This window comes from Callorhinus ursinus, unplaced genomic scaffold (genome assembly GCF_003265705.2).
Source record: "Callorhinus ursinus isolate GAN/ISIS: 27379988/994484 unplaced genomic scaffold, GSC_fseal_2.0 scaffold8, whole genome shotgun sequence".
NCBI lineage: Eukaryota > Metazoa > Chordata > Mammalia > Carnivora > Otariidae > Callorhinus > Callorhinus ursinus.
The window spans coordinates 47,688,539-47,715,112 of record NW_027397070.1 but is presented as its reverse complement, the minus strand read 5'-3'; the positions used below and the strand labels follow the sequence as shown (position 1 = coordinate 47,715,112).

At 52.3% G+C, this 26,574-nt stretch overlaps 2 protein-coding genes across 6 annotated transcripts in view; one reads left to right on the top strand and one right to left on the bottom strand.

Annotated features, from left to right (window-relative positions):
* Positions 1-873: 873 nt before the first annotated feature.
* Positions 874-24,402, top strand: TGFB3 (transforming growth factor beta 3). Of its 2 annotated transcripts, XM_025869600.2 has the most exons (8): positions 884-2,243; positions 2,602-2,749; positions 10,411-10,574; positions 10,864-10,993; positions 16,197-16,304; positions 18,044-18,215; positions 21,012-21,165; positions 22,024-24,402. In XM_025869600.2, exons 2-8 carry the CDS (start codon positions 2,644-2,646, stop codon positions 22,180-22,182), a joined length of 993 nt encoding a protein of 330 aa, XP_025725385.1. In that variant the 5' UTR covers positions 884-2,243; positions 2,602-2,643; the 3' UTR covers positions 22,183-24,402. The 2 variants fall into 2 exon arrangements, with proteins under 2 accessions (XP_025725383.1, XP_025725385.1); XM_025869598.2 differs by having other exon boundaries at positions 874-2,749.
* A 1,571-nt stretch (positions 24,403-25,973) lies between these two features.
* The window catches only part of TTLL5 (tubulin tyrosine ligase like 5), a 276,644-nt gene continuing 276,043 nt past the window's right edge, over positions 25,974-26,574 (bottom strand). For 2 of the 4 annotated variants that reach the window (XM_073895591.1, XM_073895596.1), the window contains one exon: positions 25,974-26,574. The gene's annotated coding sequence lies outside the window, so the exon portion shown is untranslated. The other 2 variants (XM_073895597.1, XM_025869606.2) reach the window with 1 other exon arrangement.

The following is a 26,574-nucleotide window of genomic DNA, read 5'->3' as shown; positions in this document are numbered from 1 at the left end:
ACTGTTCTGGGGATTCAGTGAACATCCCAGCGGCCTAGGAGCCAGAGGCAGGAAGCAGACCTCACAGGAAGGGTCCAGGAAGGCTGGGTGAGGTGCGGTGTAGTGGCGGGGAGCAGCACAGATTCGCAGGAAAGTGATCGAGTTAGAGGCACGTCCCGTGTTGCCGGGAAGCAACGTGCCTTGCCCTCTCTGAGCTTCTCGTGGGAAAGGACGTAGAAGCTTAGGCGGAGAAGAGGAACGAGAGCGAGCCGAGAGAAAACTTCCCCTCACCCATCTGGGAAATGGGCTGGGGCCAACTGCTGCCTTTGCGCTCACTGGCGCAGCTCCCTGCGGAACCCTCGGCGGGGAGGGAGGCTGCGAACATCTGGAGGACATTTCTGCGAGAGCGGCTGCCGAGCGGGGCCCCGGGAAGAGAGAGGTGCACTTGTGCGCACGTCGGACCGAGAGGGAGCCCGTCCCCCCAGGCTCCGGGGTCGCTTCCCTCGCCCTCTCCCGCGGCCCCTCTCCTCCAGCCCCCAGCCCCACCCCCAGCCCTCCCCGGCGTCCCGGCCCCGGCCGGCCGCGCTCCTTCACTGGCGCCCTCGCCTCGCCAGGGGGCACCCTCGATCTGCCGGAAAACGCCACCATTTTCAATGGCCCTGGAGCATCTCCAAGCTTCAGCCGGCCGCCCGACTCCAGGCTTGTCAGTGAAGAATCGCGGCCAGGATCGCCGCGGAGCCGTGCCCACCTCCGACCCCGCTCCCCGGCCGGGCGTTGCCCCCCCCAACCCCGAGGGTGGGCACGCCTGCCCCTGCGCCTGCCCCGCGCGCGCCCCTGCCCCCTGCCCCGCGCCTCTGCCCCGCGGGCCGTCGGGCCCGGGGGCGGCCCGGGCAGGGGGTGGGGGGTGTGGGGGTGGTGGTGGTGAGGGGACCGTGGCAGGAGCGAGAGACGGGCCGAGGAGAGAGGACGGGCTGACAAGCTGGCGAGAGGGCGAAGGAGCTGGGGGAGAAGGAGGGAAGGGATTCGTCGGAGTAACTTTCCAGAAAAACAGTCAACGTGTAGCAGGAGTGACTCCAAGAGGGGAAAAAAAGTTCAGTTACCACGTCGAACCAGAGGACTCGCAAAGTATTTTTCAAATGGGCTCGGCTTTTCCTGTGCCTGTTTAAAACATTAAAATCGTGCAGCAAAAGAGGCTGCGTGCGCTGGTCCCTCCCTCCCCCACCCGGGCCCGAGACGTCATGGGAGGGAGGTATAAAATTTCAGCAGAGAGAAATAGAGAAAGCAGTGTGTGTGCATGTGTGTGTGAGAGAGGGAGAGGAGCGAGAGGGAGAGGAGAGGGAGAGAGAGAGAGGGAGAAGGAGAGGGAGAAGCAGCAGGGAGAGGAAGGGAGGGAAGCAGAAAGCCAAGGCCAAGGGAATGAGCAAGAGAGGGGAGAGATAGGGGAAGAAGCCTGAGAAAGAAGGAATAACAGCTTTCCGGAGCAGGCGTGCAGGGACCTGGCTGCTATTTTCTTTTTCTTCTCCTTTTTATTTTTGTAAAGAGAAGCAGGGAACAGAAGCAATGGCCGAGGGAGAAGACAAGCCGAGGTGCTGGTGACCTTGGGCGTCCAAGTGGATTATTGGGGCTGCTCTCCAGGGGCCTGTCCTCCCTGCCTTCCAATTGCACATACCCCCACTTCCCAGCCAATGAAGACGAGAGGCAGCGTGAACAAAGTCATTTAGAAAACCCCCGAGGAAGTGTAAACAAAAGAGAAAGCATGAATGGTGTGCCCGAGAGACAAGCGTGCCCTGCGCTGCCCCCACCTTTAGCGGGGCCAGCCCAGCCCAGCCCTGCCTCTCCCCACCTACTCACTGGCTATCTGACTTTTTTTTAAACATTTTTCCCCCTTTTCTTTTCCATTCTCTTTTCTTATCCTCCTTCAGGGCAAGGCGAGGATTTTGATTTTGGGACCCAGCCATGGTCCTCCTGCTCCTTCTTTAAAATACCCACTTTCTCCCCATCGCCAAGCGGCATTTGGCAATATCAGATATCCGCTCTATTTATTTTTACCTAAGGAAAAACTCCAGCTCCCTTCCCACTCCCAGCTGCCTTGCCACCCCTCCCAGCCCTCTGCTTGCCCTCCACCTGGCCTGCTGGGAGTCAGAGCCCCGCAGAACCTGTTTAGACACATGGAGAAGAGACCCAGAGCTCCAAGGCACACAGTCGGCGTCTTCGCGCTCAGGGTTGCCAGTGCTTCCTGGAAGTCCTGAAGCTCTCGCAGTGCAGTGAGTTCATGCACCTTCTTGCCAAGCCTCAGTCTTCGGGATCTAGGGAGGCCGCCTGGTTTTCCTCCCTCCTTCTGCACGACTGCTGGGGTCTCCTCCTCGCCGGGCCTCGCAGCAGCGCCCCCCCCCCCCAGCCGCTCTCCCCAGCTTGCGCATGAAGATGCACTTGCAAAGGGCTCTGGTGGTCCTGGCCCTGCTGAACTTTGCCACGGTCAGCCTCTCTCTGTCCACTTGCACCACCTTGGACTTTGGCCACATCAAGAAGAAGAGGGTGGAAGCCATTAGGGGACAGATCTTGAGCAAACTCCGGCTCACCAGTCCCCCCGAGCCATCGGTGATGACCCACGTCCCCTACCAGGTCCTGGCCCTTTACAACAGCACCCGGGAGCTGCTGGAGGAGATGCAGGGGGAGAGGGAGGACAGCTGCACTCAGGAAAACACCGAGTCGGAGTATTATGCCAAAGAAATCCATAAATTCGACATGATCCAGGGGCTGGCGGAGCACAGTAAGTCCAAATTCTCGCTGGGGTGTCTGCTCCAGAGGGTCTGAACTGCAGGAGGGTGTCCCACAGAGAGGGGCCGAGCGGTGGCCTCTGAGCCGGGGGAGGGGGGTGCCCTGGGTTCACCCACACCCAGGCTCAGGAGGTGCGAGGCACAGCTGGGGCCTGGGTGGGTGGGTGGGGAGGGAGACAGAGCTGGGGGTTGGGGGGTTGGCTTCTGGGAGGCCGGGAGCCCTGGGGTCGAGTGGCTTGCTGAACTCGCATCACAACCTGGACTGGTTTTACTTTGGAATTACCTTGTGCTGTCCGGTTAACCTCTGTGTGCTGGCACGTGTGACGGGCTAGGTAACTGTGAGTGGACGGGTGCCACGGAGGGCCAGGGCCAGCTCTCTTGAAAGCCCTTCTGGGTCCACGAGTCTGGAGACCTGGGTCTTCTCCCCTGTTTCGCAACTCGCTGTGACACGTCTGTGGTTTAGTTTTTCCAGTTCTTGGGAAAAAGAGGATACCTACCCCAGATTCATGTCTGTCAAGCTTTTCCAAGCCCAGGCAAGGGGCAGCCTCTTGCTGTTCAGGCCCGTCGGTCAGTGCCACACACGTGACCCACGTGAGCCGTGAGCACGGTTGCACCTCTGTTCACACGTACATGTGCTTTCGGGCTTTGTACAGTAGACAGAGTCATGGGCTCAAAATGGGCGGCTTCCAGGCCTGTGGACACGGGGAGAGCAGGGTTGTGGCTCTGGACGTGTCGATGATTGCTGGCCGCCCTTCTGTGTCTGCGTGTCACGGGAAGAGTGGGTGGGAGGTGTGGCTGTGGGTGCAGAGAGGACATGTGTCTGGGAGTGTGTCCTCCCAGGAGGCTCCCGTCTGTGCTGAGAATCTGGGAGGCTTCTGGGTGAGATGTCTCTGTGTGTGTTTGTACACGTGTGGGAGTCATGTGTGTTTACTGAACGGACATTTAAAAAACCTCAATACGAGAGAAAGAGAGAGAGAGATTTGGCAGATGTTGAGAAACTGACAGCCCGAGAAGGAGGAATGTGAGCCACTCTGGGCCAGGGACTCTGGGAGCAGCTCTGTTTGCTTTTCCTACCAGCAGGTGTCCTCGCCACCCCAACTACCTCTTCTTCTCAGGCTCACCTGGCCAGTGGGGAGTAGGGGCGGGAGGGTGGAAGGGAGCAGGCAGAGTGAGGGGGGTCAGGGGTTGAAAGGAACCCGGCTGAAGAGAAGGAAGAGGTGGTGGGTGGATGGAGCAGCTCTAGCTGAAGGTGGAAAAGGCCCTACTGGGAGCGGGCCCAGGCCAGCTCCAGGAGCCCGTGGTTCCTGGCGAGGGGTTCCCACTCCGTTTCCTGTGGCTGCCTGGAGCGCCTTGCCTTAGGATGTGGCTACCGTGTAGGGCGGAAGCCGGAGTAGGAGGCAGAGCCGGTACAGTACAGTCACAAGGCGCCCTCCCTGGCATCCTCCAGGTGGGGCTGGCTCAGGGTCTGTTGGGGGCCTACAGGTCCCAGAGGCACCAGCACCAGGATGGCTGAAACCCCCCCAACCCCTGGGCAACCACCAAGTCAGGACGCAGTGGCCACGAATATGGACAGCTGAGGCCTACAGGAGAGGTCTGGAGAGAGTCCAGGATGAGGAGGGAGAAGGGCTCGGACCTCAATGATCCGGGTCAGGAGGTGGAGTCCCAGGGAGGAGGGATTCTGAGTCACTAGGGGCCCGTCCAGTCTGGAATCCCGAGCAGAGAATGAATGGGCCAGATGCAGGCAAGGGCATACAGGTGCCAGTGGACATCGATTTTGTACAAAGACTCAGGGCGCATATAGTGGGCAGCCCTGGGGAAAGCCAGGGCAAGGGCACACGGATGCTTGGCAGCTTAGCTGGTGGCACCAGTGCCTTGCAACTGGGGCGGATGGGGGTGGCCCTGGGGCCGCAGAGCCTGGTCAGGCTGGGGGCAAATCTGGCCCAGGAAGCAAGATGCTGTATGAGATCTTGGGGAGGAGCCAGGGCCCCGTGGGACACGGGTGATGCTGTGGAGGCTTGCAGGTGCAAACAGGAAGCAGGCCCAGACTCTCTGCAGCTGTTGGAGGTGACACAGAGGCGGAGCAGACATGGCTTGGGCCCGCCCTGCAGCTGGTCAGGTGCCGAGCCAGCCCCAGAGAGGCAGATGCAGAAGACACACTAATTAAAAGGAGGCAGTGGGCAGATGCTGAGCAGGAGCAGAAAGGCATCCTCAGAGGCTTAGCGTAAGGGAAGCCTGTCCTGAGCTCATGAGGGATGGCCAGCAGGGGCACTGGGTCTGTGGCAGGACGCTGGCAGGGTCTGGGGGCCAGAGCTTCTGGGGAAGTGATGAGATCGCGTTCCCTTCCACATTTCGTCACTGCCAGTCTGCTTCTGTACCCAGTGGGCAGGCACTCAGCGGGGAGTGACAGCAGGAGGTGGCTCAGGGAGATAGGGGAGCCTGGAGAGCAAAATGTGGCAAGGAGTAATTTCCAGGGGGGCAGGGGAAAGGGCAAAGGGGAGAGGGCCCATCCTCTGGCTCCGTCCTCTTAGATAGGAGCCCCGATTCTCTACCTTACAGATGAGGAACCGGAAACACGTATCAGTGAAGTAATTTGCCTCAAAGAGCAGGGACTCTAACCTAGACATTCTGCCAGCAGAATGCATGTTGTTAGGCACTAATGCCGGTGTGTAAAATAAACATTTCAGGCCCCACCTTTAACCTTAAGGCTTCAATAGGACTTTGACTTACAATATGAATAAATCACATATTGGACCAAAGCAGGGGGTGGGGGGTGGGTAGGAGCTATTGGTAACCCTGGGGGCAGATCGCACAGGGCCAACTGGGTGTGTTCTTTCTGAGCTCTGCCTGTTGTTTTGGCCAGGAGACTCATACCACCGCAGATGTTCTCCCAAATTCAACAGAAGGGTTTTCTTTATCTAATGAAGAGCCTTAAGCTGGTTAAGCAGCCACACCAGGTGGCATTGGACCGGTCACCTCTCCGAGCCCAGTTTTCTCATCTGTGAAGTCAGAGATAATCTCCACATGCTCTTGCAGCTGAAACAATTTTGTGTATATATCTGGGATGATTCAACAGTCTCCGCACGGAAGGCAAGCCTCTGTAAATCCTTTTATAATTCACCGGGAGCTGGCTGTGTAGAGACTCCCTCTGACACCCGTGGCGGGGAAAGACACAGCCTTCTCCATTCCTTTGTCATCCTTGTTATCAAGATAACAGTGTGGGTGTCATTTTAACTTCTGGCCTGTAATTATCCATGGCTGGCGGGAGACTCTTGTTTTCATCCGAGGCTGGTGCGAAGACAGCCAGCAAACCCAGAGATCCTGAGCAAAGAGAAAACTTGATATGTTGGCCTTTCTTTCCTGGAGGCTACATTTAGATTGTGTTCATTCTGAAAATCAGAAGACCTTTCGTATCCCAAGAACTCATTCGTTCTCAGTGCCAATGCCCTCTGCACACTAGGTCAGTGTTTCTCCAAGAACAGTCCAGGGGCTATGTGAGTGGGAAACATGTGGCTTCCCAGGCCCAACCTCACCCTTACAGAATCAGAATCTGCGGGTGGGGTCCGCTTCTTAAGCCCACTGAAGCTTACGACTCACTCAGTGTACTGGGGCAAAACCTTTCCTTAAGGGGCTGCAAACACAAGTGCCCACAGAGGCTGGACAGTTAATGCAAAGGATCCGGAAGAAAAGCCTCAGCGCCAGCACCATGACAAAGCGCACGGGGCACTTCGCCTTGGGGTTGAGGAGAGAATGGGGTGTGTAGGAGGCCAATGGGGGGGTGGGGGGAGCCGGAAGCGCCCACACCCTGGTCAAAGAAGGCACCCACTGCTCAGTTCCTGCTGATTTCCAAATTTGGGAATGTGGGTCCTGCTTCACTAGACCTTGCCGTTTCCCAGAAGCGCAGAAAACCTGGCTCTTTTTGTGAAATTTCCCACCTTTAACCTGGGCTTAAAATATTGATGGGCTTCTAATTCAAAATTTTTTTAAATGATGCATTGGCCAAACTGCATGTCTAATACATTTTAAAGGTCAGCCTATTTAAAGATTAAATCACTGAGGTGTCGTTTCTCAAACTTCCAGAACATCTGGAAGCCATGGTACCCTTTGCAGAGCACTATAAACTGTGGTTCTCAACCCTGGCTACGCATTAGAATCATCTGGAGATCTTTAAAGAGAAGAAAGAAAGCGGGGGGGGGGGGGGGGGGGGGGATGGGGGGGGGAAGCTCTGGACCCACCCACTCCAAGGTAATCATCTGTTTTTAAGGCTCTCCAGGTGATTCTAATGTGCAGCTGGGGTGAAGAAGCAGCTCCTCACTGGTGTGTGCATGCTGCCATTGGGAGCAGCAGGATTTTACAGGCAGAAAGGATGCATGTAAGCAAAGGCACATCTAGGAGCCCTGGTGGCTGAAAACATTTTAAGAGGCATGGTCGAAACATAGTCAGCCGTTTCCACAGTTTTTCGTGAAGACTCTACATGAATATTCTTAGCTTATATTTCTCTCCCTATAGCAAAAAAGAGAAAATGGCCTCCACAGATATATATATATTTTTGCATAGTGGAAAAAGTTGGCCCTAATGTAATTTTCAAGGTGGACCCTCTAGTCCAGCTCTCAGTAATACTAGCTTCCTGAAGCGGCATGGCCTACCCCCAGAACTGAGCAGGAACGGGCTGTTGCTTGGGCCTGTGTTGGAACTGCAGGCCCACTCCATGGAAGCTTTCATTTTGTCAGTGAACCTGTGCCTCCACTATTTGATCTCTTAGTGCCCCCCAACTTCCAGAGGCTCCACTTTAAGAAGAGAGGGGTGATCAGAAGACCTGGGTTCAAATACCACCTCTGCCACCCACTAGTTGCATGACCTTGGGGAAGTCCATCACTCTTCTCCTTTGTCAAATGGTCAGTTTGACTTATTCTCATCCCCCTCAAGGATTGTTAGAGGGTCAGACGAGTTAGGAAAAGCTCCGTGAAATGTAAGGTGCTGTTATTACAGTTTGTTTATTTACACTCTCATTCCACCGATTATTTAAAACATCATCATCATTCCACGGATTTCATTACCAAGAAGATTATATTTACATTTTCTTTTCTCTTCTAGGCAGTTCTGTTGTAATCACTAATGATTATACGTTTGAGCTTTATTTGCTACTGTCAGTTTGCTTGCATCAACTATGTGTGGCCCCGGTCAAGACCCCTCTGGACATCGGCTTCTTCATCTGAAGAGGCTTGCACTAGATGACCCCTAATGTCCCTTCTAACTCTGCTAGGAATTTGTAGGTCCCAGTGATTAAAAAAAAAGAAGAAGAAGAAGAAGAAAGAAAGAAAAAGAAAAAGAAATAACGCTTCCCAGGGAGCCTGGGTGGCTCAGTCGGTTGAGCATCCAACCCTTGGTTTTGGCTTAGGTCGTGATCTCAGGGTCCCTGAGATCGAGCCCCGCATCAGACTCCACGCTCAGCACAGAGTCTGCTTGGGATTCTCGCCCCCCACCCCCCCCATCTGCCCCTCCCCCTGCTTGTGCGTTCTCTCTCAAATAAATAAATAAATAAAATGTTTCTGTTTTTTTTTTTTTTTTTTTTTTAAAGAAGATCCTTCGCACCTCCTTCTTGAAATCTCCTTGAAGTTCCCACCAAGAGGAGTCTGTCTGAGGGAACAGCTATCTGACTGATGGGCTGGGAGCAACAAAAGAGGGATGGTTACAAGAGTGTCCTGAAGACCATCTTAGCTCCTCAGTGTCCCCATGTCCTGGCCTCCCGCGGTCCTGACCCCCCTCTGACTCTGCTTACGGGCACGTGCTGTTTTCCATTCCATTTTCCTTTCCACAGCAACACGGACACACCCCGCTCCCTCTTTCAGCAGTTACTGGAGGGACTGTTCTAACTGAAGCCGCATCGATGACAGCTCCTTCAGGGACCAAGCGTGTCGGTGCTCGAGAGGGTTGCCAGTCCGCGCGCTTATCCGTGTCCAGAGCCTTCCAGACTGGCAAGCTGAACAATTAAATTGCTATCACTGATGCCTCCTTCTGGTTCTGTCTGACACGGTTTAGGGAATAGTTGGCAGTATTTGTGTTTTGAAGCCAGTTATTAATCAGGGCTTCGTTAGCCGGCATTCACACATTTGTTTTCCTAACATCTGTTCCATTAATTTTCTAAGAACCAGTGTCAGGCCCACCAGATGGCAATTTCCAGAAACACTCACTCATCCTTTCCTAAAGATCAGTAGCGCATTTGCTTATTTCCAGGCCTCCGATCCTTCCCGCCTTGTCCGTGACTTCCTACACCATCCCTCGGGGTGATTATGAGCTCATTCCAGCCGTGTCCATTATGTGTGGAATCTGGGTCTCCGAGCTTGAATTTCAAGTTCTGGCTATTGTTACCATTTGTGTAGAAAGTTTTTCTCTGGGTGTCAATGCTGCTCAGACCTTGAGGTTGTGAAGTGTACAGGAGAAAAAGACAGGAGCTTTCTTTTCTCTTTGGGCACTGAGGTGTGGCAAAGAACATCTGCGGCCGTGGGTCCTGTGGACAGGGGTGAAGAGGCCAGCAGGGTGACAGGGGCTGGTATAGCATGTGCTGTCAAGGACAGAAACCCTTAGAAAAGAGCCACTAGGGATGGCCAAGCTCTGTCTGAAGAAACGTCTGTGGGTCTACCAAGCTTGAGATGTGGGCTCTTTGCCATAGCGATGCTGCCTCAGTGGGTCTAAAACACAGTGTTAATTATGTCACTGCCCTGCTCTAACCCCTTCCATGGCTCCCCACTGCTGATGGGATAAAATCCAGCCTCTCGGTCTGACATTTCAGCCTCCCCGTGGGGAGGCCCCAGTCGGCTGTCCTGACCTCGTCTTGCGGGGCCCTCACCTGGTTGCTTCAGGTCGTCTTGTACACATGCACCTCCTCCCCTCAAAGGGGGAAACACTGCTGTGTTTCCTGCAGTCCTTCCATGGAAAATCCCTCCCTCTCCATCCTCAAACCCTTTCCTCCCGCAGGACCCAGATCAAATGGTACCTCTTTGCATCACGTGCGCCCTGCTGTCTCCCTACTCTGATCGGATTGCAGCAGCTCCTGGGCTTCTCCAAAGGCCCTCAGCACTTTCCCTCTGGTTCCATTATGTGGGTCTTTGTATTGATATCCTCCCCCGGACCTGAATCTCCTTGAAGGCAGGGGCGCGGCTCTTCATTTTTGCTTCCCATTGTCAGCACTGTGCTTGGCACACCCGTCTGGGCTCAATACACATGTAATAAATGAACGAATGCCTGAAGGAACGAGCGCATGAATGGGTCAAACAGCTGTGAGACGATTAAACTACTAGGGGGACTTGCCGCGATCTTTTGAGCCTTATGTTTTCTAAAAGAGCAGGAAAGCAGGCTGGAGAGCCTGCCGGGCTGGGATGTTGAGGCCATAGGAGGAGGGGTGATTGTCTTTGACTGGCCAGTCATTGGCGCCATGTCCTGGAGCTCCCGGGTCTCCCTGCTCCTGGCTCAGGCCTGTGTGTGATTCCAGGGCCACCAAGATCTACCTCTGTCCCTACCTTTAGGCCTGAGGCCTTGTCGAGCCTCTAGGGAGGTCACGGATGGGACCTTGGCCTCCTGGCGAGTGTCCGTGGGCAGCACACTGGCTCCTATGGGTCTCACTCACACTGCCCCTCTCCCCGCTTGCTTGATCTCCTAGATGAGCTGGCCGTCTGCCCCAAAGGAATCACCTCCAAGGTTTTCCGCTTCAACGTGTCCTCAGTGGAGAAAAATGGAACCAACCTGTTCCGAGCAGAATTCCGAGTCTTGCGGGTGCCCAACCCCAGCTCCAAGCGCAGCGAGCAGAGGATCGAGCTCTTCCAGGTGAGCGCCTCCCGGAACAGAAGCCACACAAATGGGAGAGCCAGCTCCTCTACCATTTCGGGCCTCCCCTCCCCGCAGAGATCAGCAGACCTGGTTGTGAATCCCACCTTCTGGGACTCTCTCCATCTGTGTCTGTCCTGGAGAGGGTGAAGCGTTAACTGAGGGGCTTGCAGGAGCCTTCAGGAATTTTTAGTTTCCCGTTGCTCTCCTCACCCGGCCTCCTGCACTGTGACCGGGGCCGCGGTGCTTGTTCTGGCCCGGGGTACTTAATCCTCTCTCTGCCCTCTAGATACTCCGGCCCGATGAGCACATTGCCAAACAGCGCTATATCGGCGGCAAGAATCTGCCCACACGGGGCACCGCCGAGTGGCTGTCCTTTGATGTCACTGACACTGTGCGTGAGTGGCTCTTGAGAAGAGGTAGGTTGACTCTTAGTCTGAGCGTTTTGGAAGGCACCTCAAGGTCCCTTGGTGGTTCACGATATAGAAGGAACAGGACAAAACTAGAGGAGTCACAGATCTGGGTTCAAACCCTAGCTTTGCCACTGGCTCACTGTGTCCTCCATTCATTCACTCAACCCACATTTATGGAAATGCTCCCTCAGCCAGGCCGGGCTTGGGGGGGTGCGGATACAGCAGTGAACAAGACCGGGGAGGTCCGTTTCCCATGGGGCTATCGTTCCGATGGGAGAGACACACAGTAACCAAGAAAACAGACTGATGAGTGGGAACTTCAGGGATGAGCACAAGACATCGGAAGAGGACCCTGCGGCAGTGACGGGTGGGGTCCGGCACACGGTGCTCAGGGAGGCTCTCTGCCTGCGGGAATGTGTGCACTGAGGTCCGAGGGGTGAGAAGGGCCAGCGTGTGAAGGTGAGAATAAGGATGTGCTGGGCAGAGGAGGTGGGGAGGCGCAGGCCCCCCAGGCGGTAGCAGGTGTGATTTGATCTGACAGCGGCATGCAGGCTGATGGTCTAGAATGGAGTGAGCTGGGTGCCAGAGGTAGCTGGGGCCCCATGACTTAGGACCTGTAAGGCCATGGTCAGGTTTGAGGACCTATTCCATGTGTGATGAGAAACCCTGCAGTATTATAAGCAGGGATGGGATTTGGAGTGAGGTGATTTGGTTTGTATCTCTAAAAGACCCCTCTGGGGGCTCCTGGGTGGCTCAGGTGGTGGAGCATCTGTCTGCCTTCGGCTCAGGTTATGATCCCAGGGTCCTGGGTCAAGCCCCATGTTGGGCTCCCTGCTCAGCAGGGTGTCTGCTTCGCCTTCTCCCTCTGCTCCTCCCCTCTGCCCCCACTCATACTCTCCTGTGTGCTCTCTTTCTCTCTCAAATAAATAAAATCTTAAAAAAAAAAAAAAAAGACCCCTCTGGTTGCCATGAACTCAAAGGAAGGAGCCGGAAAACCAGCTAGGGGCCACCGCAGCCGCCCGGATGAGAGCAGTGGGGGCTTGTGCTTGGGCTGGGGCGGTAGCCGTGGGCGTGGAGATGATAGGGCTTTGTTGTCTGTCTCTGTTCCTGCCCTTCTTTACTCGGGGGTACTGCCCGGACTGATGCTCGGTGGGGAGGGAGTGCCTGTGCTGGGCCCATCTGTTCCTTCTCCCCGTCTTGCCCAGAGTTTTATTCTGTCATCAGCTGCCGTGGGGGCACAGTCCATCCACATGCTGATGTCCAGAGTCCCTGGAGCAGGTGGGTCCTTTCTTGTCCTTGATATTTTGGGAAACTTGTCCTGGTGTTTTGGTGTTAAAGCACTAAGGCCTGGCCTACATAATGTTTTAAATTTAAGTAATGGTCAACAGTTCCTATTTTTCAAGTCAGGAGATTTCACATAAAACCTGGACTTCTGGATTTTCTAGAAAAATTGGACGATTTCCCGGTGACGATCCATGGGAGATGAGTAGGGGCCACCTCCTGAGGTGGGGCCCGCCTTCTTCACATCCCCATAGGCTCTCCAGTCCCTGCTGTTCCCTCAAGAGTGCGGCTGGCAGTCCCCATTGAGCATGATCCGCTGGCTTGCTTTGCTCACTTATGTGACCTGCCCGGGGTCGGGAGGCATCCGAGTCTGCCAACCCTCATCCCGGCCGAGCCGGCTGATCATGGGCTGGAGGTCCTGCCTCAACTCCAGGGTTACCCGGGAATTCTGTCCCATCTCCCCTACTGAGCACAAAGGCAAAAGCCTAGGAGCACCCACGGGACCGGGATGTGCCTTCGGCAGCACAGTTGGGAATTCTGACTCAGACGGCACTCCGCCTAGAGCCTGACATGGCTGCAGAAAGGAAAGGCTGGGGAAATTCATCTCTTAGCTTCTCTGTCTGATCTTGATCAGCTCCACCTGGATTTCTTTGAAGCCCTGGGCACTTGAAGGAGTTCTTATTTTCCCAGCTGCAGAGCTCAATGAGAAGTTTGCGCTGAGAATGATTTCCATCTTCCCTGAGACATCAAAAAGATAATTTCGTAATAAAACCTGTGGGTCCCCCACCCACCATCCCCACTGCTGCCAATTCTGAGGTTAGTTCTTCATTGGAACCTTCAGTTCCTAGTTAGGCAGATGCTTCCCACCCCTTGCACAGGGGAATCCCACACAGACCTTTACTTATGCAGAGCTCGTGAGTCTCCTCAGAGTTCGTGGCCCTGAACTAGGCAGCAGATGGACTCCAAATGGTGCAGTTGGTGGTGTGGACTGATGGGGAAACCGAGTCACATGTCTGGTCTTGTATTCATTCAGCAAACATCTGAGAGCCTCCTGTGCACCAGCATGCCAGCCTGCCTTCTGGGTCCCAGAACTGTCTGGAGCCCTACCCAGAGTTAGGGGACCCAGGTCCTCATACCCTTGTGCTGCTTCTCCTCATGGTCTGCACTTTCTCCCCGTACAGAGCCAGACACCCCCTAGCGGCCCGGGGAGGGAGCGCAGCCAGCATCGCAGCGCAGGAGAGCCGGGACACTGGGAAAACCCAGGCGCCTTCTCTGGTGGTCTCTGTTGCCCCCTCTTTGTCCCTCTTTGTCTCTAACAGTTAGGGGTGTGGCTCAGGCATCAGGTGTTTGAATCTTGGCTCTCCCCACTTACTGGCTGGGTACCTTGGGCAAGCCATTGAATTCTCTAAGCCTCATTGAATGAGTTACAGCACGTAAAGTCTTAGAGCGGCGCTTAACACGTAATGCTCAACAAATGCTGGTGACTGTTGCCGTCACTGAGTCTTCTACCTACACAGAGCCTGTTGGCCAAGCCAGGCCGCCATCTCACACTACCACCTGTCCCCTAACCCTAACTGTCCCCAACACGTGTCTGCACCTTGACTTCCTTTCTATTTTTTTTTTTTTGAGATTTATTTATTTATTTGAGGCAGGGGGAAGGGGGGGAGAGAGAGAGAGAGATCACACACACACACATGAGCATGCACAGGGGAAGGAGCAGAGAGAGAATATTCAAGCAGATTCCTGCCGAGTGTGGAGCCCGTGTGGGGCTCGATCTCACAGCCCATGAGATCAGGATCTGAACCAAAACCAAGAGTCAGACACTCAACCGACTGAGCCACCCAGGTGCCCTTGCACCTTGACTTTCTAACTCACAGAATCACAGAACTTGTCCATACCAGGACAAGTCCCTTGGCCTCGCTTGAGCCCTTCTGGGTAATAGGAAGTACACTCTGCAGCCCTTTTCAGCCACCCCGGTTCATTCTTTCAATGGCCTTCAACCAGGAAGAAGATACTCCCCGGACTCCTTCTCTTTTTACTTCTTGTTCTCTGGCTGGGCATCGGCTTCCTTGTTATCATAGCCCCCTCGCTCCCCACCAAAGCTAACCTTCTGGAACCGAGATCTTCAAGCTCAGCAAGCATCAGTGTGTCCTAGAGGCTGCCCTGGTTTGGAGGAGGACGGATGAGACTGAGTTCTGGAGTTTGTGGAAGAAGGGATCCTGGCCTGCTTAGTGGTGACCAGAACCCCTGGGCTTGAGGCATTCTGTGCGTGAGAAGGGTGCTGAGCTGGCTTGCACTCTGGGGTTTTCCCTGATGACGCCAGACTTCAAGATGACCTCAGGTTGGTCCCAGGGCTGGATGCTCACACAGAACGAGGGTGGCCCGGGGCACAGTAAATCGATCAGCTTGCTGAGATGCTGATCCTGAAGCCAGAAGGGTCCCTTCCTCATGACCTTTCCCACAGCACAGATTGCTGCTGCCTCTGGGTCATCCGAGCTTCCCTAGCTGCGTCTGACCCACCAGAATTGACATGATACCAGACCCTTCCTAGTTTCCCTGCACAAAACTTCTGGATTCAGTTCAAATGTGTCTCTTCTTATTCCTCCTTTTCTCTCTCCACTTTACTCGACCCGTTTTACTAATTTCCTTGCTTCCCCAATTTTAGTAAAACGCAAACACCACCAATAGGAGAAAGGGCCCCAGCTGGCCTTCTTGCACCAGAGAATCTGTCAGCAAACCCTGGCATCTCCACATTTCCTCCTGCTGGTTCTCTCCGAGCTCGTGTCATCCGGGCCCTTGGCCCTTGGCCATCTCCTCCGGCCTGTGCTCTGATTTCACAACGGTCTTCCTGAGTGGCTCGTTTTCCCCCAGTGAGCCATCCACGTCGCCAGCTTCCCCATTAACTGAACAGGGATTCCCAGAGAAGAAACTTCCAAGTAACTTTGACCTCATTCTGTCCTTATCCCTTAAGGAAAATATGGCCAAACGTAACTGTGATTTTCATTTTCTGTCCTCTGGAAACTACCACTCCATTTACACCCATAGTCATGGCCCTGGCGGAAAGGCTGGCATCTTCCCCATAGACGGATTTGGCTGTTTGTCTGCCGGTGACCTTGCCTCTAGCATTGCTTCCTGACTTCTAATCCTATGGCTCAGACTCTGCCATCTTCCTTCCATCTGGTGGAATTCGTGGCCTTTTGAATCACAGCTTCTCTGCTCCCAAGTTCTTCAGTGAGCCCCCTTCCCTGGCCTCTCCCGGTTCCTCCCCTGCTTCCCATTTCATCCTGCCTCAGCAGCTTGGCTCGGGTATCTCCTCTCCCAACAAACACCTAGGTAGTGTGGTGGTTGTTTTCCTTCCTTCTTGTGCCCTCATTCTTTTGTCCTCACGTAGGCAGGTGACAGTTTTTTTCCCAATACCATCCTTTGAAAATAGATGACTATGAATATTCTCCTTTGGGACGCCTGGGTGGTGCAGTTGGTCAGGCGTCCAACTCTTGGTTTCGGCTCAGGTCGTGATCTCAGGGTCCTGAGATCGAGCCCCTCATCGGGCTCCACGCTCAGCAGAGTCTGCTTGAGATTCTCTCTCTCCCTCTTCTTCTGCCCCTCCCCCCGCTTGCACACACGCGCCCACACTTGCTCTCTCTCGAATAAACAAATCTTCTAAAAAAAAGGAAAATTCTCCTTTATAATGCCCCTTAATTTGTGCCTTTATCCGGTTATTCATACGTAACAGAAACACCTGCAATATGGTAACACGTGTGGAGGTCCACTCGAGCTTTGGCACCTTCTGTCTCCTGTGTCCCTCAGCATTACTCAGCTCCTGTGACTGCCTGTGGGAGCAGAGGCCCTGGCCAACCGTGCACGGTGATGGGCACACTTCCCCATCACATAAAGAATGTTCTCACTGATTCCACGTCTTGTTTTGCAGAGTCCAACTTAGGTCTGGAAATCAGCATTCACTGTCCATGTCACACCTTTCAGCCCAATGGAGACATCCTGGAAAACATTCATGAGGTGATGGAAATCAAATTCAAAGGTAACAAAATGGATGGTGTACAGTAGGTGGAGGGCGGTTGACGAGGCAAGACAGAACAGGAGACCCCAACCAGGCCCCAAGAAAAGCAGCCGAACTCCCTCACGGAGACGGCCAACTATTTTATACTGGAGTAATTCTGCTTTGCTCTAAAGGCAAGGCGTGTGACTTTCAGTTGATAGAGTATGTTAGCATCTGGAAGACAGTGTCACCTTGGGAAGAGTGGTGTATCATGGAGGCCAACGGGTCTGCCTCTCTGAGCTCAGTCACTAAAACGGAGATGAGAATACCTCTTTCGTAGGGTTATCACGCAAATTAAATGAGATAACAAATGTAAAACACAGTGCCACAAATGCTCAACAAATAGTCGTCTTCCCCTTCCCTAAAAAAAAAGGAACTGCAGTGACCAGGAATACAGGTGTCCTGACTCCTGAACTTTCCAGATGTTACAGAGGCCACGGGATCCCACCCAGGAGTCATCTGGGTTTGAATGACTGCTTTGGGGCTCAGGGTATTTGTGTTAAGATGGAGAAATAGTTGAGAGTCTTTTCTGGTTTTCCAGTCTGTTTCTAAGACGCTCAATCTCTGGACAGTCTCTGGATTTCAGGGATGTTCTCTTTCCTTGAATAGTCCCATTTTGGATAACTGAGGCACACCCAAAGCCAGGTGGCTCCTCAAGATCAAACCAAGCACGCCAGAGCATGAGGTCAGAGGCTTGTCTGGGAAGAGGTGCCCCCTCTCTTGGCTGCCAGCCCTGGGCAGACCTCTGACCCTTCGTGGGCCTGACTTCAGGCCCCCCCTTTTTTTTAAAGCCAAGCATTTGACGTCCTAATCACAGAACCTCAGAGCTCAGAAGACCTTTGGGGTCCTTAGCTACAGGCCAGGTCAGGAGGAAATCCTCCCACTCTGTAAATAGTTATCTTGTTCATAAAGATTCTCAGAAGAGGGAATTTTAGATCCAGGCCTCCCATTTGTCTGACGGGCCTAGTGCGCCTTCGTGGGGTCCAAGTCCCTTCCGTCACTGTGTAAATTAAGCTCCTCGTGTTCCTGCCCTTGGCGGAGATGGACAACAGCAGGCAATTGCCTGTCACAAAATAGATCTCCTGTAGCTGAGACTCGGTCTGATTCAGTCCTCGGTCTTGTCCTTTGCAGATGAAATCGGAGGGTCTCCCCACCAGCCGCAGGGTTTGTGTGCTAACTCTGTGGACCACATTCCTTGGTATCTTCTCTGAGTGTTACAGTGGAAACACCTTGAAACTACTCTCGCATGTGCCCGTTAATGATTAAGCAAGCAATCTAGCTCCTCCGGCTCCCATTAAAGGCATCTTAAACCGAGACGCCTCACATCACAGGGAGGACTTCGGGGCTTTCTTGACCAATTCAGAGCATACGAGGAAACTCACACCCCAAGATTCTAAGTCTCGGAATCTAAACGGACAGCCCAAAGCAATGTGTTAGCTAGCTGCCTGGGGTGTTTCACGGAAGCTTCTCGGCCCCGAGACCCCAGGAAGCATCTGGGAAGGGCTCTCTGCTCTCTGGACGACTTAGACGCCGGAGTCATGAGGGGATCCGACCCCAGGTGTCTTGTGCGTTCCTCTCCCTGGTCTTCTCCTTCCCCTTCCTGCAGCCTGACATGAGCGTGATGCCTTGCCCTTGCAGGGCCGTGACGGGGTGCCACAGGAAGCCCGCCTCCACTCTGCCCTCCTCAGACAGGAGATTGTCCTCCTTCTTCCCCTCTGCAGGTGTGGACAGTGAGGATGATCATGGCCGTGGGGATCTAGGGCGCCTCAAGAAGCAGAAGGACCACCACAACCCTCACCTCATCCTCATGATGATTCCCCCGCACCGGCTGGACAACCCAGGCCAGGGCGGGCAGAGGAAGAAGCGGGCCCTGGACACCAATTACTGCTTCCGGTGAGCTTGGGCCCACTCACGACCGTCAACTCCTGAGGCAGCATTTACTGTATGCCTTCAGGGGCTCAGTCCCCAGGCCGAAGCTGTGCCAACTGGGGGGGGGTCCTGGATGCTAGTCACAAACATCTCCAGGAAAGAAGATTTAAAAGCTCTTACCCACGTCTTCCTGTTTTTCTGGAAGCCCCCATTTTTCCACAGCCCAGCTCTGTGAGGGCCTGGCTGAAGCAAATGAGGAGGAGAGTGTTGCTAAGACAGTTTGGATCGCAGAGACTTGGCCGAAGCCTCTCTGTAGTTATTGTGTTTTGTAAAGTACTTCTACGGTGTGTTTTTGTGTGGGGCAGATGAATGCAGAACTTCCTTTGTTTTTTGTGTATTTGAATTCTAGTTGGTTAACATATAGTGTCATACTGGTTTCCGTAGAATTTAGTGATTCATCACTTCCATACGACACCCAGTGCTCATCATACAAGTGCTCTCCTTAATGCCCATCCCCCATCTAGCCCATCCCCCACCTGCCTCCCTCCAGCAACCCTCAGTTTGTTCTCTATCGTGAAGAGTCTCTCATGATTGGCTTCCCTCTCTCTCCCTTTTTCCCTTCCTTCCCATATGTTCATCTGTTTTGTTTCCTGAATTCCACATATGAGTGACATCATATGGTGTCTTTCTCTGACTATTTCCCTTAGCCTAATACTCTCTAGCTCCAACCATGTCATTGTAAGTGGCAAGCTTTCATTCCTTTTGATGGCTGAGTAATATTCCATTGTATAGATACACCACATCTTCTCTAGACGTTCATCTGTCGATGGGCACTTGGGCTCTCTCCACAGTTTGGCTGTTGTTGATAATGCTGCTGTAAACATCAAGGTGCACGTGCCCCTTCAAATCTGTATTTTGTATCCTTCGGATAAATACCTAGTTGTACCATTGCGGGGTCGTAGGGTAATTCTATTTTTAACTTTCTGAGGAACCTCCATACTGTTTTCCAGAGGGGCTGCACCAGTTGAATGCAGGGCTTCCCATGAAAGAAGTGCTCAGGTCCCTGTGAACTGTCCAAGGATGCTCCTGGGTGAGGGGAAATAGGGCAGTCTCCACGTGCCAGGGGGATTCGAGCTGGAGAGAGTAAGGAACTAATTTGGAAGAGGTAGGTAGCCACTGTGAAGAGAGAAAAAGAAAGAGCCTCTTCTCTTATTTAGTTTAGTTCCTCATTTATGAGAGGGCAGGGATGATAAAGCACACACAGCAGTCACTTAAAGGTAGAAAATGACCACATCTACGAGAAGGTCCGAAGGATAGAGTGCTTTAAGAATCTGGAGCAACAAGTTCATCTGTGGATGCAGGGAAGGCTTCAGAAGGGTGCAGATGAGTGAGGTTTGGGCATGTAGGGATGAGGCGGGAGGAAGGAAGGAACACGAATGGGTCAGTTTGGCTGGAGAAGGGGATGCCTGAACGGAGCTGGGGAGAATGAATTAGGAAATTTTTAGACCTAAAACCATGTCTTATAAGGAGCAACTGAGTGCACTGGGGAGGTCGAGCTTGAAGGTGTAGTAGAGGTAATGTAGTTGGCCGCCAACTGTCGGAAGGCTGGCCTGTAGGCTCGTTCTGCATGGCTCATAATCAGTTAGGAATGGATGCTCTTGGCCGCAGGGAACAGTGGCCTAAACCACAGAGGGTTTCTTGTTCACAAGAAGCCTGTAGCAGCAGGCTCAGGGTTGGTCTGGCTGCCTAATCATGCCATTGGGAATACAGGCTCTCTCTCCGCAGTCTGCCACGCTTAGTACGTTGGCTTGCTTTTCATCTTCTTGCTTAGGGTCAACGGTGACAGCTAACGCTCCAGGTAGCCTGTGTTCATGACAAGAAGGAGGGGGATGAGGCAGAGCTGGTGGCTTTCCTCTTCCATCTGTGACTTCTATAAAGAATCAACTGTTTTTGCCAGAATTTGCCCTTACCCCCTGCATACTTCTCCTTATGTCTGATTGGTCATCGCTGGCTTACATGACCACCCCTCCCTGCAAGAGAGGCCAGGAAAATGAGTATCTGGTGGTCTAGACTTTGTAATGGGAGGTGGCAAGGGAGAAGGGAGGTAGGAATGGCTTTTGAATAGACAGATAACCGGAATGTTTGCCATGGTTCACCCATGGAACCTACAAGAAGACAGAAGATTTTGGAAGTAGTAAGTTCTAGGTCACAGCAGACATTGACGTACAGGCTAGATGCCCACTTGGCAAAGGTTATTGCCAAATGGATTTCTGCAGGGAACAGAATTGAAATGGCCTGATGATCACACTTGGGGTGAGTCACGGGTCTAACAGAAGGATACGCTTCGTTTTGATTCGACGGCCTCTAGATTTGGTCTAAGCAGTCTACTGTAGAATGTAAGCTGCATGAGCTTAGAGTTCATGTCTCGCTGCGTGCTCATTAGGAAGGTAACAATAAAACCACCCTCAACAAAGCTGAGCTGGCTAAGAACATTCAGTGCTTGGTTTTATGTGAAGCAATTTATGTCTCTGCTTTGATCTACGATATAAAAGGGGGCAGGACCACCTTTGCCTTTTTTCTCCTCCTTATGCGTCATCTGTATCTGCCTATTATGTTCTTGGGATCATGGTCTTCAACACAAGAAGATGCTTTTATGGTACATACTGCTCAATGCACTGGAACCTAGGATTCCATTGATTAGGGCCACCTCTTAGGATGACCAGGAAGGACTCCAGGTACAAATATGAGGGCCGTTGGTGAAGTTTTTCATATTGGTGGTTTCCTTCAGGTTGGTGGTCTATAAGTGTTTTTTTGTTGTAGCAATTTGGAGGAGAACTGCTGTGTGCGCCCTCTCTACATTGACTTCCGACAAGATCTGGGCTGGAAATGGGTCCATGAACCTAAGGGCTACTACGCCAACTTCTGCTCCGGCCCTTGCCCCTACCTCCGCAGCGCGGACACAACCCACAGCACGGTATGGAGCGGCGCTCACGCCATGTGGGACACATTCACACGAATGCATGAGGACTGAATGGTGAATGAGCGAATGATGATCCGGTGCGAGTAAAATCCCTTTGCTGAAGGTTCTGATCTTGGCACCCTGGCCCGACTCTACTTTGCCACATTCTGCCCTTTAAAATTTCCTCCACGGTTTCAACCAGCCTTTTTATTTGTTCTGTCTAAAGCTTTTGTGCCATTCTGGAAATTAACTCACTGTCCCAGCACACCCTATAGGTCAGAGATGTGTGCACACAGCTAGCAAGGGATGTTGGGGCAGAAAGGCTTCTGCCATTGGCGGAAGGACTCTGGGAATTCCAGCCTCTTGGATATAGAAAAGACATTCTGAAAGACCATGCAAAGCACACAGAAGCAGCTAATACGAAACAATGGGAAGAGAAGGGGAGCGGCGGGGGGGGGGGGGGGGGGGAGTCAGGCCTCTGAAACTCGCTTGCCTTTCTTTCCCTCAAGGGGACTCAGAAATAGGGCAGCCATTTGTGAAACATGGCTCCTGATAGCTCACCCTTAACTGCCTGCTGTCTGGGGCCGCACACTCTGGCGCTTACTAAATGGCCCAAAGCAGCGTTCAGTGGGATCAGTTCTCACCGAAGCGACCAGTTAGAGCTAGCAAAACCAGTAGAGGAGTGTTTCTTAACAGCAGAGAATATTTCATGATCTGTTTAAAGTTGCCCATTAGTTGTTCTCAGCTTACCCTGATAATGCTCGCTCGAGTACGGGTGTTTACCCAAACCGAGAGAGCAGCCCCCAGAACATGCGAGAGGGCTCTGGGCCTGAGGCTTGGCCTGCCGTCCTCTAAGTGACCTGTCCTCCCCAGGTGCTGGGACTGTACAACACTCTGAATCCTGAAGCCTCTGCCTCACCTTGCTGTGTGCCCCAGGACTTGGAGCCCCTGACCATCCTGTACTATGTTGGGAGGACCCCCAAGGTGGAACAGCTGTCTAACATGGTGGTCAAGTCCTGTAAGTGTAGCTGAGACCCTGCCTGCGACAGAGAGAGAGGACAGAGGACTGCCACCGCCTGACCGCCTGCTCCTCGGGAAACACAAAGGCAACAGACCTCACCTAGAGGCCTGGAGCCCCCAACCTTCGGCTCCAGGCAGATGGCTGAGACGGAAGTTCCCTTTTGGGACATTTCTCCTTCGTGCTGGCTCTGAGAATCACTGTGGTACAGAAAGTGTGGGTTTGGTTAGGGGAAGGCCCAATTCTTCAGAACACACAGATCTTCTGTGACGTAGTTGGAGGTGGTGGGGACAGAGGAAGAGGGGTAGCAAGCCGACACGGGACGCATCACGCGGCAATGGACCTGCGGTACCCTAGGGAGGAGGAAGGGCAGAGAACGGCCGGGACAGCGCCAGGCCAGAAGACACTTCTGAGGTCAGATGTGCTCAGCGCTGCCCCACGCCTGCTCTAGGGAATCGGGATTACATTATACAAGGCAAGCATTTTCCTTCAGACAGGTTGCCTAGACAAAGTCCCAGAATTGTATCTCCTACTACCTGGATTAAGGACGAATCTGTTATTTTGGCAAATTGTCCTCTCAACATCAGTCAACAGCACCAAGGGTCATTACAGGGAGAAAAATCCAGGGAAGGTAGTTCCCGGGCCGTCAACTCTATGGGGCCATCTGGATACGCTGAACTCAGAAGCAGAGGGTGGGAATGAACACTCTCCTGTCTGCCCTCTGGGTCCCTCCTCTCGCCTTCTTCCTCAATCGTATTTCCCCTCGGACATCTGGCTAGACACCTTCCAGGTCCGGGCGCACATATTTGGATTTGGGGTCTGTGCAGTCTTGGGGCATTAGGGATCCCCTCACCCCAGACCCTGTGTCCATCTGGTGTTCCTGGAAGCAGGTGCTAGAACAGGGTGAGGCGTGCGGGGAGGTCGCACATGCGCCACACGATGACTTGGCCCCAGACACGTAGACTGAGCTATAAAGACAAATACAAATATTACTCTCAAAATCTTTGTATGAATAAATATTTTTGGGGAATATTGGATCATTTCATCTTCTGGAAGATTGTCTCTAGAACAGTAAAAGCCTATTCTAAGGTGTAAGTCTGACTGGATAAATATCCTTGATTACTCTTTTCTTAATCCCACGTTCATGTCTACTAACCAGAGGTCACTGGTACCTGGGGCAGAGTCTCGAACAGCGAATGTATTGCTTAGTGTGAGTACCCTGGACAGTGGGACGCTGTCCTGCCTTCTGCCATTTGAGAAGACTGAACTGTTTGTGTTCCCTTCCTTCTTGTGGAGTGTTTTGTTCTCAGACACACAGAGGCAGTGGCTCAGATTTGCAGAAAGTTGTATGAATTTGCCCTACATTTAACTGTGGGCAAAAATCATTTGGGGTGAACCCTTGCCTGTGGAAATGTGTTTGTTTGTACATGCCCTCTAAGTTACGAACATCATCATTTTTGAAAATTTAATCTCACCCTCCCAATCAGTTGAGAATTAGAGAAACTGTCTGTGGTAAATGGCCGAAGAAGATGAGGCTAATTCTGTTATCGGGGTAAACTTGCCAGGAACCCCTTTGTCAGTGATTTGGGGATGGGAGAGGGCGAGGAAGTACAATCCCATAGTTCTTGTCTGCGGGCACAGATCCCAGAGCAATGCAGAATTCTGTGATATTAATGTCCACCTGAAGCAACCATCTGCAATGCATGAGGAACCATTTGGCAGCTCCCCAAAAAACACGTTCCTCTATTGAGATCACCTTACGGTTGGTGAAAAAGTCTATCTGAAGCTAAAATTTGCAGGTTGAAGTGTGTGTGTGTGTGTGTGTGTGTGTGTGTGTGTGTGTGTGTGTGTGCGTGCGCGCGCGTGCGCTTGCTCCTTCTGGAATTCTCCCGAATTGAATTCCTGAGTTTGGTCAAGACTTTCTTTCCTGCTTTGTCCATGCCCAGCCAATTCTAAGAGCTTCTCTCTCAGGCTTCATCCCCTGTGGCACCCATTTACTTCCAATGTACTTGCGGGGCTGTATCCCTGCCCTAAAATCATGGCTGCTGGGACTGTGGCCCATCTTACCCAAGGGACTAGCGGGCCCAGAGAGGGGATGCAGTGTGCCCAGCCCTTTGGCCATGGGCCAGTGCTATCCTAAGCTGCAGAGTCTCTTCACTTGTGGCAGCTATTCTCAAGTTTCAGTGGGCACGAGAAACACCCAAGTGTTTATCTGAACATAAAAAAAATAAAAAGCGATTTTAAAAAATGTACAATTTCAGGCTATAGCTCTAGAGATATCTTCAGGCCTGGGGAAGGTCCAGGCTGCCGAAAAGCTACATTTTGAGCAGCAGTGTCTTCTATCTGACATCACTGGGTCCTTCCTCAAGGCTTAGTTAGGAAAGAAGGGAATAATCTTTTTGACCCCAGAATAAACCTTCCTTCTTCTCCAACCTCATAGGACATCACTAAAACGTTGGCCTGTGGCTCATCCTAATGAAGCAAGGCAATGAGTTATGTTTCCTGAAGTATCCCAAAAAAAACAGAACACACTGTGATTCCAAATGTCCTTTTTATATGAGAGCTCTATTCTTATCTTTATCAGCAGATACAGATATGGGCGGGGGTCTGAAGTCCAGCCTTTCCATTCCACGTGTCACTTAGAGGTGCTACAGAAACTTGAGCCATTGTCTGTCTGTCTGAAAAGATACACACTTGTTTTGGGGGAGGGGAGGGAGGGATATTGGAAATGACACCGTTGCTGGAGGGGGGAATCATATGATCGGTCTTGTTTATTACCAAGAGAAGTCCAGTACCAGTAAAAATGACATGAAAGTACTTGGTTAAATGAAGGCGAGATCTGGAGTCTGGTCTTAACAGCCGGTAAGCACGTGGGGAGCGCAGTGAGAAATGAGCCTGAGGACCCAATTCTAATGGTTACCTAGGCCAATTCCAAGCAGTCTAGTTGGTCTCAAAGTTCTTTTCCTGGGCTCATAACCTCTTGTCCTTCCTCACATGATTCTTTAGGCGGCGTCTCCCATATACCTTCTTTCCTGGTTCTACCCATCACCAGGGAAATCATGAAGGAATTCTGATTTGTCTCCTAACCAATTCACAACCAAGTTAGCCAACAGTTAAGATGGTCCTCAAACTACTAACCAGAAGTCCCAGGAACATCACGAATACAATCTCTCCCCTCCCTCAAGGGACAGTTTTCATTCCTCACAAGCAAACAAAATGCTTCCGTGTGCTCAAACCTGTTTGCATTCACTAAGAAGTCAATAAAGTCCCTTTTCTCTCTGCCTTGTTGGGTGTCATTTTTCCTTTGGGGTTTCAATGCTGAGTCTAGAGTACCCTGCTGTAGAAAAACCCAGACTCTGGATCCTCCCCCAGTAAATCCCCAGGGTAGCTGTCAGTCCTTCAGTCAGGCTCTGCAGCCCACCTTTCAACCTTTTCTTCAGTAGAAGCCAGAGAGGGGACCAGGGAAAGGTGAGGAGAGGGGGCAGAGGTCAAGTGGACAGCCATCTAGGGGGGCTGTGCCACCTCATTCTGATGAGGACCCCTAGACGACCTGTCCATGGCGGGTCGATAATGGAGACTGTGCACATATGAGCTTCCCAGGTTCAGGAGCTGCCTATGGGGAAGAGCCTGGACCCACGATCTGCTGAAACCAAACGGAAGAATAAAACATCTCTTTATAGTTCACATTTCTAAAATGTAGTTTAAAAAATTGCCCAGCAATGAAAGAAAACGGGAAGTTGGTCCCACTTCAGGCTTGTTTGTGAATACTGATTGTTGGGAAATTAGTAAATGGAAAAAAAGAAAATAAAAATAGAATTACTTTATTAATTTTAGAAATCAGTAATTCCAAAGGATGCCTTTACCACGGCTCATGTGGTCAGCAGCACACCGACTTTGTTCCACTCTCTGGGAAGCTTGTGATGTATGCTTCCCCCTTCCCCCGACCCCTCGGAAAAGGGAAGAACAACTTTGGTAGATGACGTTGGGATTTTAGGCTTGTGGGAAGTAAAGCTTAATATTGCAATCTGGAAAAGAAGAGGAAGCGAAATGCAAATAGCCAAAGAGCCTCTTTTATATCATCTCTGTGTGGTAGCAGGAAAGGGACAGAGGAAGCCTAAGCCGGTTTGCTGGGGGCGGGGGGGGGGAGGTAAAAGGGATAAAAGATACATGTGTGCTCTGATGGGGTATATAACGTATCAGTTGAATGTCCCCACTACCAAGTTCAGTCAAAACCCAGCGGATGTGTTTTCCCGTCCTCTCAGTAAAAATCTGGATTGGCTGATTGGCAACAATCTACTGCCACTGTTGCTTGAAGGCTCCGGGGACTGAGGCAGCAAAAAAAAAAAAAAAAAAAAAAAAAAAAAAATACCGCGGACCCCTTGCAGCGCTGGTGGATGCTTCGGCCC